Source organism: Pochonia chlamydosporia, chromosome 2, assembly GCF_001653235.2.
Source record: "Pochonia chlamydosporia 170 chromosome 2, whole genome shotgun sequence".
Taxonomy (NCBI): Eukaryota; Fungi; Ascomycota; class Sordariomycetes; order Hypocreales; family Clavicipitaceae; genus Pochonia; species Pochonia chlamydosporia.
This window is the reverse complement of record NC_035791.1, coordinates 5,337,123-5,352,275: the sequence shown is the minus strand read 5'-3', so window position 1 is coordinate 5,352,275 and position 15,153 is coordinate 5,337,123. Positions and strand designations below refer to the sequence as shown.

General features: G+C 48.6%; 6 protein-coding genes across 6 annotated transcripts; 1 reads left to right on the top strand and 5 right to left on the bottom strand.

Annotated features, from left to right (window-relative positions):
- Window positions 1-3,732: 3,732 nt before the first annotated feature.
- VFPPC_03657 (nucleoside deaminase) lies at window positions 3,733-4,503 on the bottom strand (the record flags this gene model as incomplete). Its single annotated transcript, XM_018283133.1, has 2 exons — window positions 3,733-4,199; window positions 4,257-4,503. 2 exons carry the CDS (start codon window positions 4,501-4,503, stop codon window positions 3,733-3,735), a joined length of 714 nt encoding a protein of 237 aa, XP_018147881.1.
- Window positions 4,504-5,036: 533 nt separating this feature from the next.
- VFPPC_03656 (oxidoreductase, short chain dehydrogenase/reductase family) lies at window positions 5,037-5,909 on the bottom strand (the record flags this gene model as incomplete). The annotated part of the gene is made up of 1 exon (XM_018283132.1): window positions 5,037-5,909. One exon carries the CDS (start codon window positions 5,907-5,909, stop codon window positions 5,037-5,039), a length of 873 nt encoding a protein of 290 aa, XP_018147880.1.
- Window positions 5,910-6,763: 854 nt separating this feature from the next.
- VFPPC_03655 (hypothetical protein) lies at window positions 6,764-7,231 on the bottom strand (the record flags this gene model as incomplete). Its single annotated transcript, XM_018283131.1, has 1 exon — window positions 6,764-7,231. One exon carries the CDS (start codon window positions 7,229-7,231, stop codon window positions 6,764-6,766), a length of 468 nt encoding a protein of 155 aa, XP_018147879.1.
- A 2,386-nt stretch (window positions 7,232-9,617) lies between these two features.
- On the bottom strand, window positions 9,618-11,452 carry VFPPC_13504 (hypothetical protein; the record flags this gene model as incomplete). Its single annotated transcript, XM_018291279.1, has 2 exons — window positions 9,618-9,794; window positions 11,201-11,452. The coding sequence occupies 2 exons, from the start codon at window positions 11,450-11,452 to the stop codon at window positions 9,618-9,620; spliced, it is 429 nt and encodes a 142-aa protein (XP_018147878.1).
- A 639-nt stretch (window positions 11,453-12,091) lies between these two features.
- VFPPC_03654 (tubulin) lies at window positions 12,092-13,123 on the bottom strand (the record flags this gene model as incomplete). Its single annotated transcript, XM_018283130.1, has 4 exons — window positions 12,092-12,377; window positions 12,438-12,739; window positions 12,792-12,987; window positions 13,047-13,123. The coding sequence occupies 4 exons, from the start codon at window positions 13,121-13,123 to the stop codon at window positions 12,092-12,094; spliced, it is 861 nt and encodes a 286-aa protein (XP_018147877.1).
- Window positions 13,124-13,747: 624 nt separating this feature from the next.
- Window positions 13,748-15,021, top strand: VFPPC_03653 (acetylornithine deacetylase; the record flags this gene model as incomplete). Its single annotated transcript, XM_018283129.1, has 2 exons — window positions 13,748-14,783; window positions 14,834-15,021. The coding sequence occupies 2 exons, from the start codon at window positions 13,748-13,750 to the stop codon at window positions 15,019-15,021; spliced, it is 1,224 nt and encodes a 407-aa protein (XP_018147876.1).
- Between the last annotated feature and the right edge of the window lie 132 nt (window positions 15,022-15,153).

The window sequence follows — 15,153 nt, the reverse complement described above, 5'->3', positions numbered from 1 at the left end:
CAGCATTTTTTGGCGGCTTTTCGGGCGCATCCGAGGTCATCATACCGACCTACCGGAATAAGTCAAGCCCATCCGAGAACTGTGTCTTCAGAGCGGTCAACGGACAACCAAGCCGAGGCTGTGCTCTTGGCAAGCTACGGAACATATCGAGGAAGCTATTTGCGGGGGATACATGGGACTATGCATGTCTGGTGGGATATTTCAAAGGCTTCTGGTCGTTAATACGCTGAGTGGGACTACCCAAGGACTTTAGCATCTTTAATCTTACAATCTTGTTAAACGATAAGATCCAAATAACTAATCAGGAGTAGGTAGAGTGGGTAGCTCTACCCATTTTTACTCTACTCTACTTGGGTAGAGCAGAGAAGATACTTCCTCTACCCTACCTAGTAGAGTGGTAGAGCTGCCTCTACAATGCCCCAGTATGCTTTCCTTCAGATAGTCAAGTTAATCAATCAACTCCCTCTGTCAATAACTGGTATCCATAGCTATCGTTGTGATATCCATGAAACTACGAACCAGGCACAACAATAGATAGACCAGGCACACCTAGTATTGATGTTAATGTTGCTCCCTTAGCAGCCACATTGGTATCTACGCGGAAGTAGCCCGTGTTAAAGTGGCTTGAACGGTGCGCAATACTTAAAGTAGCTGACAATCCGTTTCCGAGCACTACATGTACGGATTGATCCGTCAGTGGCCGCCCCCGCGTTTTAAGCAAGCCCTTGTCAACGGCTATTTATCAGTTGTGGAGGTGCTATTTTGATCTCAATGTCTCTTCAACCGTGAGCATCGTCGGGAATTACTTTGCCGCCACAGTCTGAGGAACCAGAGAAACGAAACACTGCTACCATTTTCTCCTGGTCGGGTTACAATCATCGGGCAGTAGCCCTTGATGCTACTTGGTGCGTGACCGACTAGACCTTTTGCTCATGGCTGATTCCATTTGGGCCATGGTAAGATTGCCATCCCGGTTCGCTAAAATACGTGTAGGGAACATTGCAGTTTGCAGGGTATCACATAGTCAACGCACGCACCGTTTGGCAGTTGGCTGCTCGAGGTTAGTTTTATGTCATTCCAACAATGCAGCCCATGACTGACTCGTCAGGAGTCTTGGGGGAAGTAAATGCCGGCCAGCTGAATCCAATCATGGCAGATTAACTGATGCCGCCAAGCTGAGGCGTTGCTTGTTCCCAGTGTTCCAGACCACCGGCACGACGCCCGGCGGTGCGGCACAGTCCCATAGAGTACCTTGTTGGGACGCAGGCACCATGAGCAGAGCAGATATTTTGACTATTAACTAGTGCGAAAGTCAACTTAACACTGACCTCTTCGGATGATGCCGTTGACACTTCATTGGGCTATAGACCGTCAGACGTTGGGTTTGAAGCGGGTACGCATCGCATCGCCTGAAATCATGTATCCGACATGGAGGACTACCGACAAGTATTTTAACATCTTGTCCTCCACACATCATGGCAAAATCATGATGAGTGAACAGTGACACCGATCAAGTTGCATCTCTTAGCCCCTTTTGGTCTCATTTTGCACAGTCACTGTGGCTGAGTCAATTGTTGATAAGAAGCTTGAGCACGATGCGTGTTGTGTGGAAACTCTACAGCATCAGGCGACGAATCAGTGAGTTGATCTTCCGGTTTAGTGGCTATAAGCAGCAATACAAAGACTTCATGTTAACACCAGCTGTCAGATATGGCCACTCGCTTGTGGTCACAGATCCCAAGGAGGAATCCAGAATACGTCTCAAGATGGACTTTGCCCTGATGCCTCTTATCAGCCTGCTGTACTGTACGCTTTACCATCCACCAGACTCTTTAAACCTTAATTTTCACATTCAATTGACAAAACTGTAGTGTTTGCCTACATTGATCTCGCTAATATCGGTAAGCGTTCTCCAAGGCTACACATTTCCAACGTGGATGACCACTCACAGACCCTAGGTAACGCTCGTCTGGCCGGTCTTGAAAAGGACCTTAAGCTTTACGGCTACGACTATAATGCAGCCCTATCCGTCTTCTACATCTCATATATTCTCTTCGAAATCCCATGCAATATACTTTGCAAATACGTGGGACCTGGATGGCTTATCCCTTCTATAACTTTAGGCTTTGGCATACTTACCACATGTACTGCTTTTGTCACTAATTTTTCCACTCTTTGTACGATTGGCTTCTTGCTTGGCATCTTTGAGGCTGGTATGATGCCAGGAATAGTTTACTTCTTATCAAGATGGTATCGTCAAAACGAATTGACATTCAGAGTGTCCCTATTCATCATCTCAGCTGCGCTAGCTGGTGCATTTGGTGGGCTGTTGGCCTCAGCGATTTTAAGGCTCAACAATTTTGGCAGCTTGCACACATGGCGGATGATTTTTGCTATTGAAGGTTAGTGCCACTGATTCTACCTTTACACATGTACCAACAGGTCTCATCTGACATATTTGCCTTTTGGAGGTACTGCAACTATCGTCCTTGGCATAATATGTCTCTTTGTCCTCCCTAATAGACCTGAGACGGCATTTTGGCTTACTCAGACCGAGAAAGAGCTCGCCGTTGCTCGTCTTAAATCCGAACGAATTGCTACCACTGTGCTTGTCGATGCGTTTAGCTGGGAGAAAATCCGCCGAGGTATTCTTAACCCCGTTGTACTGCCGACGTCTGCTATTTTCCTTCTCGGCAGTATTTCTGTTACCAGCGCCCCCTTCTTCCTGCCAACTATCGTTAGAGCCATCTTCCCTAAGCAGACGGTTTCCAACCAGCAACTACTTACTGTACCACCGTGTGTGGTTGGCGCAATTGCCTGTGCGGGAACGTGTTGTATTTCCTGGCGACTAAACCAAAGAGGCGTCTTTCTTATTTTCTGTGCCCCGCTACCAGTTCTTGGCTATATTCTTTTTCTTGTTTCAACCAACCCAGTTGTGCGGTATACAGCTATATTTATTATATTCTCGGGCATTTTTACATATGGGGCCTTAACAAATTCTCATGCTGCGGCAAACGTTATATCTGACACGGCTAAATCGTCAGCTATTGCGACAAACGTTATGATGGGCAATATTGGTGGGTTAGTGTCAACGTGGGCGTTTGTTCCGTCAGATGCGCCGAATTATATGATTGGAAACGGTTTAAACTTGGCTGCGCAGGTGATCATAATTAGTATTGCAATAGTGCTATACTTCTGGATACAGAAAGATAATGCGAGGAGAGAAAGATTAGATGTCACAGCGGAGCTGGAGGGCAAGACTATACAGGAGATTCAGGATATGGACTGGAAACATCCCGGATTTAAATGGAAGAACTAAGGGTATACATTTTTAACACAAGCTCACATATAGTATTGCCCTAAACATGTATCTCATTGCCTCCCCATTCCCACCACCTCGTGTCTGCACTGCCACAAAAATCAAGACAGCTGCCACCAATTCCGGCTACCAAACCGACCTGTCAGACATGTTGTTCATCTCTGAAAGGTCCCCCTCAAGATCTGCAAAAGCCTCAGCGGGAAATATACAGGAGAGCTAACATCGTCTGCGACCTTGGCTCTGTTGGAACGGTCTCAGCATTACATTATAGACATTGCTCCATCTCACGTCCCGGGATTGTGCTCAGTCAAAGCCAATGTCGTCCTTCAATCTGAGTCACTTCAAGCCACCATCAAAAACAGTTACTTCCCTCCTTTATTCCCGTTGTGCATTCGCTCCCCAAGTCTTACCTCTCACATCTTGCTCAACCAACTCCAATAGCCCGCCGCTTGTCTGTTTTCCTCAGACTTTGCATGTCCACCAACCTTGGCACGACATTCTGATCCCTCCTTCTTACACCCAGGAGGGCAATCCGACCCCCCAGTAAACTGCCATTTGAAGTACGCATCCGTTTCATTCGCCAAGACACCTCCCAAGACTGCCGTCTTGCTCGGCAAGCCATTTGTGTACTTGAACAACCCCTCCGCGGAGAGACTTATCAAGGTCCAGTTATATTCCTTTAAGGATTTGGTGCTACTGCCAAATACGAGTTCCTTGAAGCCTGCCCAACGTATGGCCGTCGCGCACATGGGACACGGCTCGGCGTTGGTGTACAACGTGAGATCAGCCCAAGCCGTCAGCGTCTCTTGGCCCGACAGCTTGTACGGCCCTTTTGGGTCCGTCAGAATAGCACTGCAGTTGTTGATTGCGGCGGTTTCTCCTACAATGCAAGTGGTGAGCTTCTCGATTCAATGTCTTGTGAGCTAGCGACGCCTACCGTGAAGGGTCGGATTGCCAGACAAAACATTGTTGGCCCCAATACAGATGAGCTCACCCAGTCCGCCAGCTGTGTGATTCACAATCACAGATCCAAAGGCCTGGGCGGGACATGGATTTCCGGTGACCTCGTGAAGAGCAGCGTTTGCCCTGCTCATCCAGTAGTTACGCGTGCTGAGCGGGACATCGCTCAGAGGAGCTTGGCCGACAGATAAGGCCGCGGTAAGATAACTCAAAATATTTTGCATTTTGCAAATTACCAAGGTATTTATTCCTTAAGGACTCGATGAGTTTGTTAACTCGATTGGATAGCGTGTCTGATGCGGTCGCGAGTGAGTTGTCTGCCGCCTCGGGAAGGTCGCGTTAGCTGAACTTGAGCTGCGGGCGGGCGGCGGATGCCGATTGACCTAGTCAGCCACTAATGCAACATAATAACTACATGGGTTGCTCACTTCAGCTATGGTGAAGTGCGTCGTTATGCTCTTGGCAACTGATTGAGACGGTTTTGGTGGCAACGTAGGCAAATAAAGTGAGATATGGCTTCGCACATTCATGGCGAGAAGGAACTTGAGGGTAAATAACTCTACAGACATATAGTTGCTTAAACTAACTTATGCAAGGCAGTCGTAAACTCGCCAATAACTAGACCTCCGTTCATTATGGCCGTTTTGCCGGAATGGGACGTCGGATCGACAGCAACTTTGTTTCATTCACAGCTGTCCGTCATCCTCCAAGATCAGAAAATGTAATAGCCAAGTTCCAATCACCAACACCATTGTATTTAAATGACAATTCTCATCTTCAGCTTATCCCCCTCAACAATCTCATCCTTCTTTCCCACAAACTCATTCATATCCCAGCACACACTCACATACCTCCCCGCAATCCATTCCCTCCTCTCCTGCGTCAACCAACTAACCGTATCCGCCGCCAACTCAGGCGTATCAATAAGCACCCCATGCGAATCTTTGGGCATCCCCAGCGCCAACTCAGTAGGCACGCCTCCTGGATGAATGGCAAACGCAAGAAGCCCTTGGTCCTTATACTCCAGGTCCAAAAACTCCGTTATACGAAGCACGGCCGATTTTGTAGTCTGGTAACTTGATGCTCCGAAGCGGTTTCGCAGTGCACCAATGGAACTCACATTGATGAGAGTTTTGGCATCGCTTTTCAGTACGAGAGGTAGGAAGGTTTGAGTGACGAGGTAAAGACCCTTTATGTTGACTTCCCACGTTTTCCACCACTCTGATCTGTTCGATTCGGCAACTGGCTTGAACTCTTCTAGGTATCCCGCATTGTTGATGAGGATGTCAATAGATGAGACGTGCTGTTTCACAACTTCAAACGCGGCATCAACCTCTTTTTCAGACGTGACATCTAGCGAAAGCTTGATCACTCTGGTTGAGTGGTTTGCTGATGACGCCGCTTCCTGGATATCTCTCTCGAGCTGGTCGAGGTTTGAACGTGCTCCGACGATGATGTTTGCCGCGCCGGCTCTCGCAAATGAGATGGCAGTTGCGCGACCAATTCCTTTTGATGCGCCAGTGATGAAGACTGTCCTGCCGGTGTGATCGGACTTGGAGATGGACGGATATGTATCGTGGTGGCTTGTGGCAGTGAATTTCTGCGCGGCTGGATCGGGGTGAGGAGGCATGGTGAGAGGTTTGGTGAGGTTGCTCTTGCAGGTTAGATGGTGCATGAGTTTATGAGCTTTGAGGGAAGAAGCTGCTTTTATAGTTTTGCTTCACGTTTCACCACTCCGACCTGTCACATTCTAATAGTGATGATGTTCCCCGCTGAAATGTCGTCACGGTCACAGTGGATCTCACTATTGGGCTAATGATGCTCATGATGGAGTTGAGAATCGAGACGGCATTTACCGCGCAGGGAATTGAAACATGCCTATGACTACCGCCAGACATTAGATGCGACTCGGATTCGGTGGGTCAAGTCAAGTAATCCGAAAAGCGAAACCGCTCATAATTGCACATCGAGCACATTTCGGAGTGTACCTTAAGTCCGTGTATAAGGCCGGAGTAATTGCCACCATAACCATTTTAGTGACGAGGCTAAGAGAGAATAACCAATTATATTTGTGCTACGATAGATGGTTGCAATTATATCGATCTAGTCCAATGCCCGTTATCCTCTGCATTTTCCAATCTAACTTTGCGCGTGTCTAGTTGTTGTAAAGCTCCAACCATGGTTTCCAAAGTCGCATCGTCTCAATTACCTGCCCTGGATCTCTATGAAACCTCAGGTATAGCGAAAGAAATAATGAGCAAATAGGTGCGTAACTGTCCTTCCACATGGTTGCGGCAACCCTTGCCTAGGGTCTCATGCACATTTTGAGTCGGTATAGTTTTGCTGCGAATAAGAATTGTCCTGTTACCCAGTCATTAATTAATAAGAAGAACATAGTCATATCCACTGTATCCGCGGTGTACGCATTGCAGGAGGCATCATACCTAAACGCTCCCAACCGATCATGTAATCAAGGAAGCCAATCTACAGGCTCTCCCATTCAGCCTCCATGGCCTCTTCGTCATCACTGACTACATCCCATGGTGCCGCATGATCACGTTCCACGCCCTGCTGGGGAGGAGGACGAGGGAAACCAGGAGGCGGCGTCCTTGGTGGTGTTGGTGGAGGTTGAGGGATCGGATCACTATTACCGCCACCAACAACCGTATTTCGGGGGCCGAAGCCCGGCAACGGCTCTTGAATCGGACCCAAAATCCCGTCAACGATGGCGATAAGAGCCTGAGGAGAGACTTCATCCGGTTGCTCTTCGTCAGGCAAGGAGTAAAACGTAGCGCTGGAGCTGCCGGAGCTGGAACCCGTGGAGGTTGATGCTTTGACAGAGTCGATAGACTGCGACTTGAACATCGCGTTACAGGTAGCTTGGAATGCACTTGAAAGCATGAGGTCTGGTGTATCGGAATGAACTGAGGCCGAGGTTTCAGAAGCGGCCATGATGGCAGATGCAGCCATGGCTATGATTTTTTTGGGTTGCGATGTTTGTTTTGTTTTTGGTTTTGTTTTTGGTGTACCGGAGCTTGGTGGTTATAAAAGAATATCTGTAAGGGGATTCTCGTGTATTATATATGTCTGCCAGGGACGACTGGTCGAGCCTCAAGATCGATGTTGAAGCAAACACTGGTGCTCGTCGTGATCCACGCATTGCAGAAACTCCGGATAATGTTGCACCGTGACAGTTAATCTGTCGAAAGCCTGTTGCTTTGCATTTGTTGAGCATCGGATGCGTGCTGTACCAAGAGATGGTGAATGTAGAATCACAGCTATGGGAATGCGACGGAGGTCATACAGGAATCGCATACTCTACATCGCTACAGAGTGAACATCTGCCTTGGCATTATTATAGGACGACGATGTAGATCAGATGCTAGAGAGGCACATCTTTGATTCACGCTAAATCGTGGACAGTTACTGTCCCTGGCAAACTTGCGATTCCGTCCGATGGAAGTCATTCCCCAGCGGGATGACAACATGAAAAGGCAAAGCAGAGAATACCTCAATAGGAAACAAAAACACGTGAACGTCACTTATGTCGTCGTCGCTCAGTAGCATTTCCATCTGCAAACAGCTATCAGTGATTGTTTTGTGGCACTGGTTTGGTATGAGTCAACTTGCGCGCCATAATATTCACAAGGCCAACAAACAAGCCAACTGAATCAGAACACCGCGCTTCCACATCAGATTACAAGCTTACTTTCCAAATCATCTATTCTACCAGCTCTAAAACTTGTTACAGTTAGTACCAGCTTCCTTCACAGTTTAGGGCGTTCCACGAACAAGTACTCTCGCGTGTTCCCTAAACCTCACATGTCACAAAGGACAAACTACATTTGATCCTGTTACGATGAATTGTTTCTCAGAAATGTTCTGAGCTACTCTGACGGATCCAAATCCTAACATGATAAAGACCAGCACAGCTCAACTCTTGTGTCTGACCAGGTTTTGTCATCCATGTCTTTGAGTGGCTAATGTTTCACGAGCCGAGTATGAACTTACTGTGTTATTGTTGCATTATGCCCATGACATCGTGCTCCAGTTCATGATGCTTTATTGTGTAAACAGTGTATAATCTGTCAGATCCATGTATCCACAACCGGTGCATACATTCGGGGCAGAACGAAGGTTAGAGAGTGTTATGAAGAAGTGAATGCCGGCGCAAGTCTCGATTTGTATGACAGTGTTGCTATGTCTTTGGAGGGTATACTTGGCTATGGAGCAGAATGAAGTATACTGAAGCGGCTGCGACATCAATTAACGTGACGGGGAATCCACATGGGATGTTGACCACCACAACTTCCTCCCCCCGGCCGGCTGTGAAGTAGGGCACGATCGTGTTCTTCGAGGCAGTTCTCATCTAGTCGTCTTCCCAAAAAGAGTTCTGGTTCTTTAAGATATAACTCGGTTGTCTGGGGGGAATTTTAATAATTCACGTTGGATGCCAGGTCGCGGAGTAGCCCCTGAACGTGATGACCCCTGGGATTGACATATGCAGAGATGCCCATCCCCAATAGTGAGGTACTTCCAACCCCTTACATTCGATACGTACAATACACAGTGTTGGTTCTGCTCGCCTCACCGATTCGTATTATGACCTGGTTTCGTCTACAAATGAAACCCCATGCAGAGCTTGTCACAGCAGAGTCATCACGTCTCTATCGGGGGCAACATCTCCAACCTTGTTACGTTTGACGTCGCGTCCAACACTGTATTGACGCAAATGTCGGCGCTCGCTTATGGGTATATTCCAACCACTCAGCTCGACTTGGGTGCGACACTCACCCTACGACGCCCGCTGCCGTGTCTGGTGTGATTCCAGAGCATTGAATCCAAAGGAAGAGGCACAAGCGCCAGACATCCCAGTCTCAGGTGGAGAAGGCATTGACTTCTGCGGCACCAGCCGGCATTGCATGTCTGGTGTTTGGTGCTCTCCCTTGCCCGCCAGGAACCAAGAAAGTCAGTGGCGCTTATGTCTGCGATTGACGCTCTAGGTGCCGAATGGGTTGTTTAAGGGCTTGGTCTTGTCGTCTGGTGGATCCGCTTCTTCGGCTTCATCTTGTGCTTCCCCATCTTCTATTCTGGTCGTTGGACTCTGACATGGGGACTCCATTCCCCTCGTGTAAACCAGGCGGGTAAAAAGAGGCGCACGCCAAGTGCCCTTGTCCTGGAGGGGATGTGCAATGCAGGTATCGTCCGCAAGACGCTGTCTGGTGCCGTCTGGTAGTTTTGGATGTCGGAGCTTGAGGAAGCAGGATGAGAGAGTGGGAGCAAGACGAGGTGGATCCTCAAATAATGTGAGAGAAAGTGTGAATCACTTCAAACCTCCTCATAACTTTTCCCGAGGGCTCGCTCTTGGTTTAACCAGCCGATGATGGAGCGTGCCTCCTGTGTGTTCGTGTGGGACGTGACCAGAGAAACTCGTGGCCCTTCGATCTGACGACAACTCGAGAAGCCATCCACAGCCATCGGTAGCGATACAGCCACCAACTGCAGGCGAGGTAAACTGCGGAGGCGCGTGGTTAGTTGTGCGCAGTCAATGACCCTGGTCGGCCTCGTCGTGTGCATCCGGGCGAAATAAAGATCCATAGTTGCAACTGTGACGAGACGCGTCTCGGATGTCGCCTATCTACAGGGTAGGGAATTTTTCTCAACTCACACGATGCGAAAACTCCAATCAAGCGGCAAATTGGACCGATAATACGTTACTTGACACGAATGAACTAAAATGCATGTAATGATGGCCGCAGGTGTCAATTGATGCTTTTCGTGATCATCGATACAGGGCAAGCAAAACCAATATCTCGTGATGATCGAAGCACGTAGTTCGGGTTGGGCAGGTGCAACAAACGCTTTCCCCACCTGCCACTTCACTGTTTTGTTTCTCACATCGCAAAGCTCAAACACAAAAGCTGCGGGACAAGCAAGAGCCGACACTTCGCCGTGTCGCCAAAAAAGATATAAATAATTGCAACGCAAGTATGACTATGTACTGTAGCCTGCATTACGTGTTCTCGGCAAAAAGAATAATTTCCTGTGCGAAAAAGGAATGCCCCCGATGAGAATTGAACTCATGACCTTTGCATATCGTGCATACAAGTGCAACGCTCTACCACTAAGCTACAAGGGCAAAGGCCTTAGGTGCTGACGAAGCAACTTAATTTTATTTATACAGCTCAACAATTTTGCACAACCAGACAAAGCACCCAATTTTTGTCGAATGGACTCAACAAAACAGACGAGTAAGCAGTCTTTGATGCAACAGTGTGCCTAAATGGCCAGTTAGAAACCTGTGTGGCACCCCGAGGCACTGTGGCAAAGAGTTCATCTGTTACACGCTTTGACGACTCGCTGGCGGTTGACATCTCGAGCTTGGGAATGGGCATCAATTCCGGATACGTCGAATCTTTGATGGGACGGCGGTTCTGGCACTTGTTGGTCGTTTTAAGTCTGACTTTAGCATATACAGTACGTTGTAATAAAAGACGGAAATTTGTCGCTCAACACATCTTGTATTAATTGCCTGCCCGGGGACGGTACTAATGTCTCACAACTAGCCGAAGTATTGGTGGCCGACGTCCATATCTTCACGTTTGGACTAATGAGCACCTTGATTGCATCAATCCGGGCACTATAAACCGATCCAAAGCTCGTGACCGGGACATTCGACAACGATGCACATATTAGCAGAGCCTCTCAGCCCATTGGTGCTCCAGGGTCTCATACAACGATGATGGGTGTCTTCAATTATAAAAGTTCAAACACTCATAATGCAAATACTTGTTGTTAACCTCAAAACCACCGTGAAATTGACCAATCCCACTCCTCGAACAGGAACAAGCCCTTTCCTTCCAAGTCTTAACCATCCCGATGCGTTGAGCGCCCTACACCTCATTAACAGGAACCACTTACTGCTCCAGCACAAGCATATCCAATAGCTTGGGCATTGGCAGCCATGTTCTTCGGTTGAAGTGGTTCACCATCCGGTCCATACCGGGCCTCCAATTTCACAGGAGGGAGGTTCAGCTTGTCCATATCTTCTCGAGCCTTGTGAGTCGGCGATACAGCCATCCTGAGTTTGTGGAGCTTTTCTGAAAATGACGACCGCCGCTTGGTAGGTTGTGATTCTGGCGCGTGGAATTGTGTGCTGTCGTTGGAAGACATGATGTGTGTCGTGAGCGTTGGTTGCTGATGGTGTTGCTAATCATATATAGCAAGCAAGAACTGGCAGGTCAATGAAGCGGAGATGTCAGCTCTATATAATCATTTGCTTCTAAAACAATGGAAACGATTTACACCATCTTACTTCGGTCACTTCCATATCGAGTTCGCACCATCTTAGCTCAAGCCTTGTGGCGCTGTCAGTGATCGTTGTGGTGCATTGCCACAGTGGTTAGCGGCTGTGCTGTCAACTTCAGGCCACGCCATGTTGATCGCTTTAGAACTGTAAGAAAGGTTTGGGACGTTGTTTGGACGACTAGAAAGTAAGTTGGGTGGCTCTCCTGCAGGTCCAACGTATGGCTGTGATGCGCATCTTATGACGTCGATGTCAGCAACACCCGCACACCATAAGCGCAGCACTGGAGGGAACAGCATTCACTGGGCGAATGATCTAAACTGCTCAAGTATGACAATAAATCGCAGCGGGATGCCTTGTAAACCCTACGGCTAACTGTGCAAGTCAAAAGCGTTTTGAACACAGCAAAGCCGTTGCAACCACATGCAACTCAACGTCTATTTAGAAATCATACACAAATCTACAATTACACCAAAAACACGCTCACCACCCCAGAGCCCCAGCTTTTAGAGTCCTAACTTAAATGCAGATCGATACTTGATGCCGAAATACGCCAGACTGCCCACTGCAGGCACAACCAAAGCACCCAGCTTCAGCATCGCACTCTGAATGCGAGGGTTCATCCACCCGCCAACTTCCTTCTTGAAGTTTTCCTGATCGTTCGGTTTGGGGAACGGCTCATCAGGAATAGGAATCTCGAGGAACGGACATATTTGCTCCCATCCAAGACCGTCTTCAAGACGGAAGTAGAGGAGGCGGTCGGCGGGGAGGATGCGCTTGGCCATTTCGATGCTGCACCAATTAGCAATGAACAGACACAAAAGGAACATTTTACAAAAACCAGCGACTTACTAAGAAGCGTAATTCCTCCGCATAGCTTCTCTATTGTCCTTATCGCCGGGGGAGGTTCCATCCGCAATCGCCCCATAAATGGCCTTGTTGAGGTTCAGAAACTTGCGCACATCACCGTTGAAGTACTGCAGCACATTCAACGGAAACTGATCCATCTGGGAGACAAGTTCGCCAGCCGTCTTATTCACAGAAGTGACCCATTTGTCAGGGTCGCGGTCCGTAAGGATAAACTTGACGTTCGGGTCGTCGGCGTAGGCTTCGAGGACTTCAGGACCCATGAAGTAGGGGATTTCAACGAGACACTTTTACAAAGCATTAGCGATTGTCATCAAAAGCGTACGGCATGTTTCGTACATCATACTCAGCAAGCCACTTGTCAAAGTCTTGCCTGTTGTACCGCTTGATGCCCGAGAATCGGTTATACTGCGCCGTGATAGCCTCCGTGAGAACTTCCATGTGAGGCGCACCGCCTTCCAGAACCACCTCAGCCATATGGTATGGCTTGTAGCCCAAAATCTTCATTGCTCTATAAACGCTGAGCGTTCCCGTTCTATTCCCCATTAGCTTTTTCTTTTTTTTTTCTGAGTGTCATGTCAAGCCAGGGCGTACCTGCTAGCCGTTGCCACAATGACCTTGACCTGTTTCTTGGTCTTGGGCTCAGGAAACTTGTCGATACTTCGAGACATGGCTGACGTATATGGTGTATGTCTGGGACAATGGTTCAATGTTACACTGCAGCAGTGCAAGCCGCACCTCAGCCCTACAACATGGTCGAGTATTTATACGAAAGGCTCGTCGGTGGCGACCCGACGACCCGACGATAATTTGAAAGCATTACATGAACAATGCGCCCACGCTTGTAAGCTGACATCAGATGCTAGTGAAAAGGGGGCGTTGTTGGCATTAGGCTAAGGAAAACGGTTGTCGGCTGTTGGCCAATGGGATATAATTTGTCATGTTGGCAGACCTTATTTCAGTTGCCCGGTGGTCTGGGCGTTTTCAATTTTATCCCCAGGTGGGAAATTTAGATCCGTGGAGTTTATTTTCAACGGTCCACTCCATACTCCCCCCCGTTATCATGTTGTTTTGCAAACTTGTGCAGAGCAATCAATTCCAGATGTCATCCCATCCCCGTCCCCAGACTCCAGATGGGTCACAGCACTCATCACGTGGAGTGATGCAACGGGCCAATTGCGGGGAGGCGGACATTGATACCCGAAGCGAACCGCCGATCTCGTCGACTTGACTTGATCATGAACATGAGCTGATTTCCATCAATTGAGCCATTGAGACTTGTGCAGAGGTCCAAAATGCGCTCAACAATCCTTGCCACGCTGGCGTTGGTGCCATTGGCGACATGCAACCAACAGCCAATTGATGGCCCAACCTCACACACAGCCACATCCAGCCAAACACCCTCATATCGCGACGAATTGCTCAGCCTTCACAAGAACCTCATCTCAATTCCCTCCATCTCAGGGAACGAAAACGCCGTGGGCAATTTCCTCGTCGACTACCTCACCTCGCGTGGCTACCATGCCAATCTGCAACCCGTTGCCGCCAGGGACACTACCCCAAGAAATCATAACCGCTTCAACGTGCTAGCATGGAAAGGCGACAGAAGTCCCACACCCAGAGTCATCGTATCCTCACATATCGATGTCGTTCCTCCGCATATTCCATACTCCATTTCCCCTGGGGCAGTCGCGCCGGAAACCATGATCATGGGCCGTGGCTCAGTCGACGCAAAAGGCAGTGTGGCATCCATGATCATTGCCCTCGACCAGCTTCACTCCTCAAACACAATCACCCCCCAGGACGACGTCATGCTTCTCTTCGTGGTGGGCGAGGAAGTTGCCGGCGATGGGATGGCCACGTTCAGCAAGTCGCTGTCCAAGATGAAGGAGCCTCCTACTTTTGACGCAGTAATCTTTGGCGAGCCCACTGAGAATAAGCTCGCCTGCGGCCACAAAGGCGGCTTGTTCTGTGATATCAATGCCCATGGTGTTCCGGGACATAGCGGCTACCCATGGCTAGGCAAGTCGGCAAACGAATTGATGGTGCGGGCCATGGTCAAGATTCTGGACGCGGATTTGGGGAGCTCAGAGCTTTTTGGCAACACGACTTTCAATATTGGCCATATGGAAGGTGGCTTAGCAGGAAATGTTATTCCCGAAAAGGCAACTGTCAAGTTTGCAGGGAGAGTGGCAATTGGCCCACAGAACACGGGGCATGAGATTGTGCGATCTAAGATTCAGAGTATTCTGGATGAGGTTGATGCCGATGCGTTTGAGATGACCTGTAGTCATGGGTATGGGTCAGTAAAGAGTAATTGTGACGTGGAGGGTGAGTTGCCTATGAGAATGTGTTGTAAGGGTTTTGCTAACAGTGCGCAGGCTTTGATAAGATCACTGTCAATTACGGGACGGACATCCCCAACTTGGCAGGGAATTACACGCGGTACCTTTATGGCCCTGGCAACATTCTCGTTGCTCATGGCGCGAGGGAAAACTTGACAGTTGCGGACTTGGAGGAAGCTGTTGAGGGATACCAGAAGTTGGTTGTCCATGCGCTAAAGCAGTAATTTGAAAGGCGTAGCTGAACGATATATATGTGCATACATACATTATGGTGACGCCTCGGCGTCGTGTCTAATCTTAAGAACCTACTTTTAGATACCCAAACCTTGCTAACTAACAACTTCATTACGTTCATT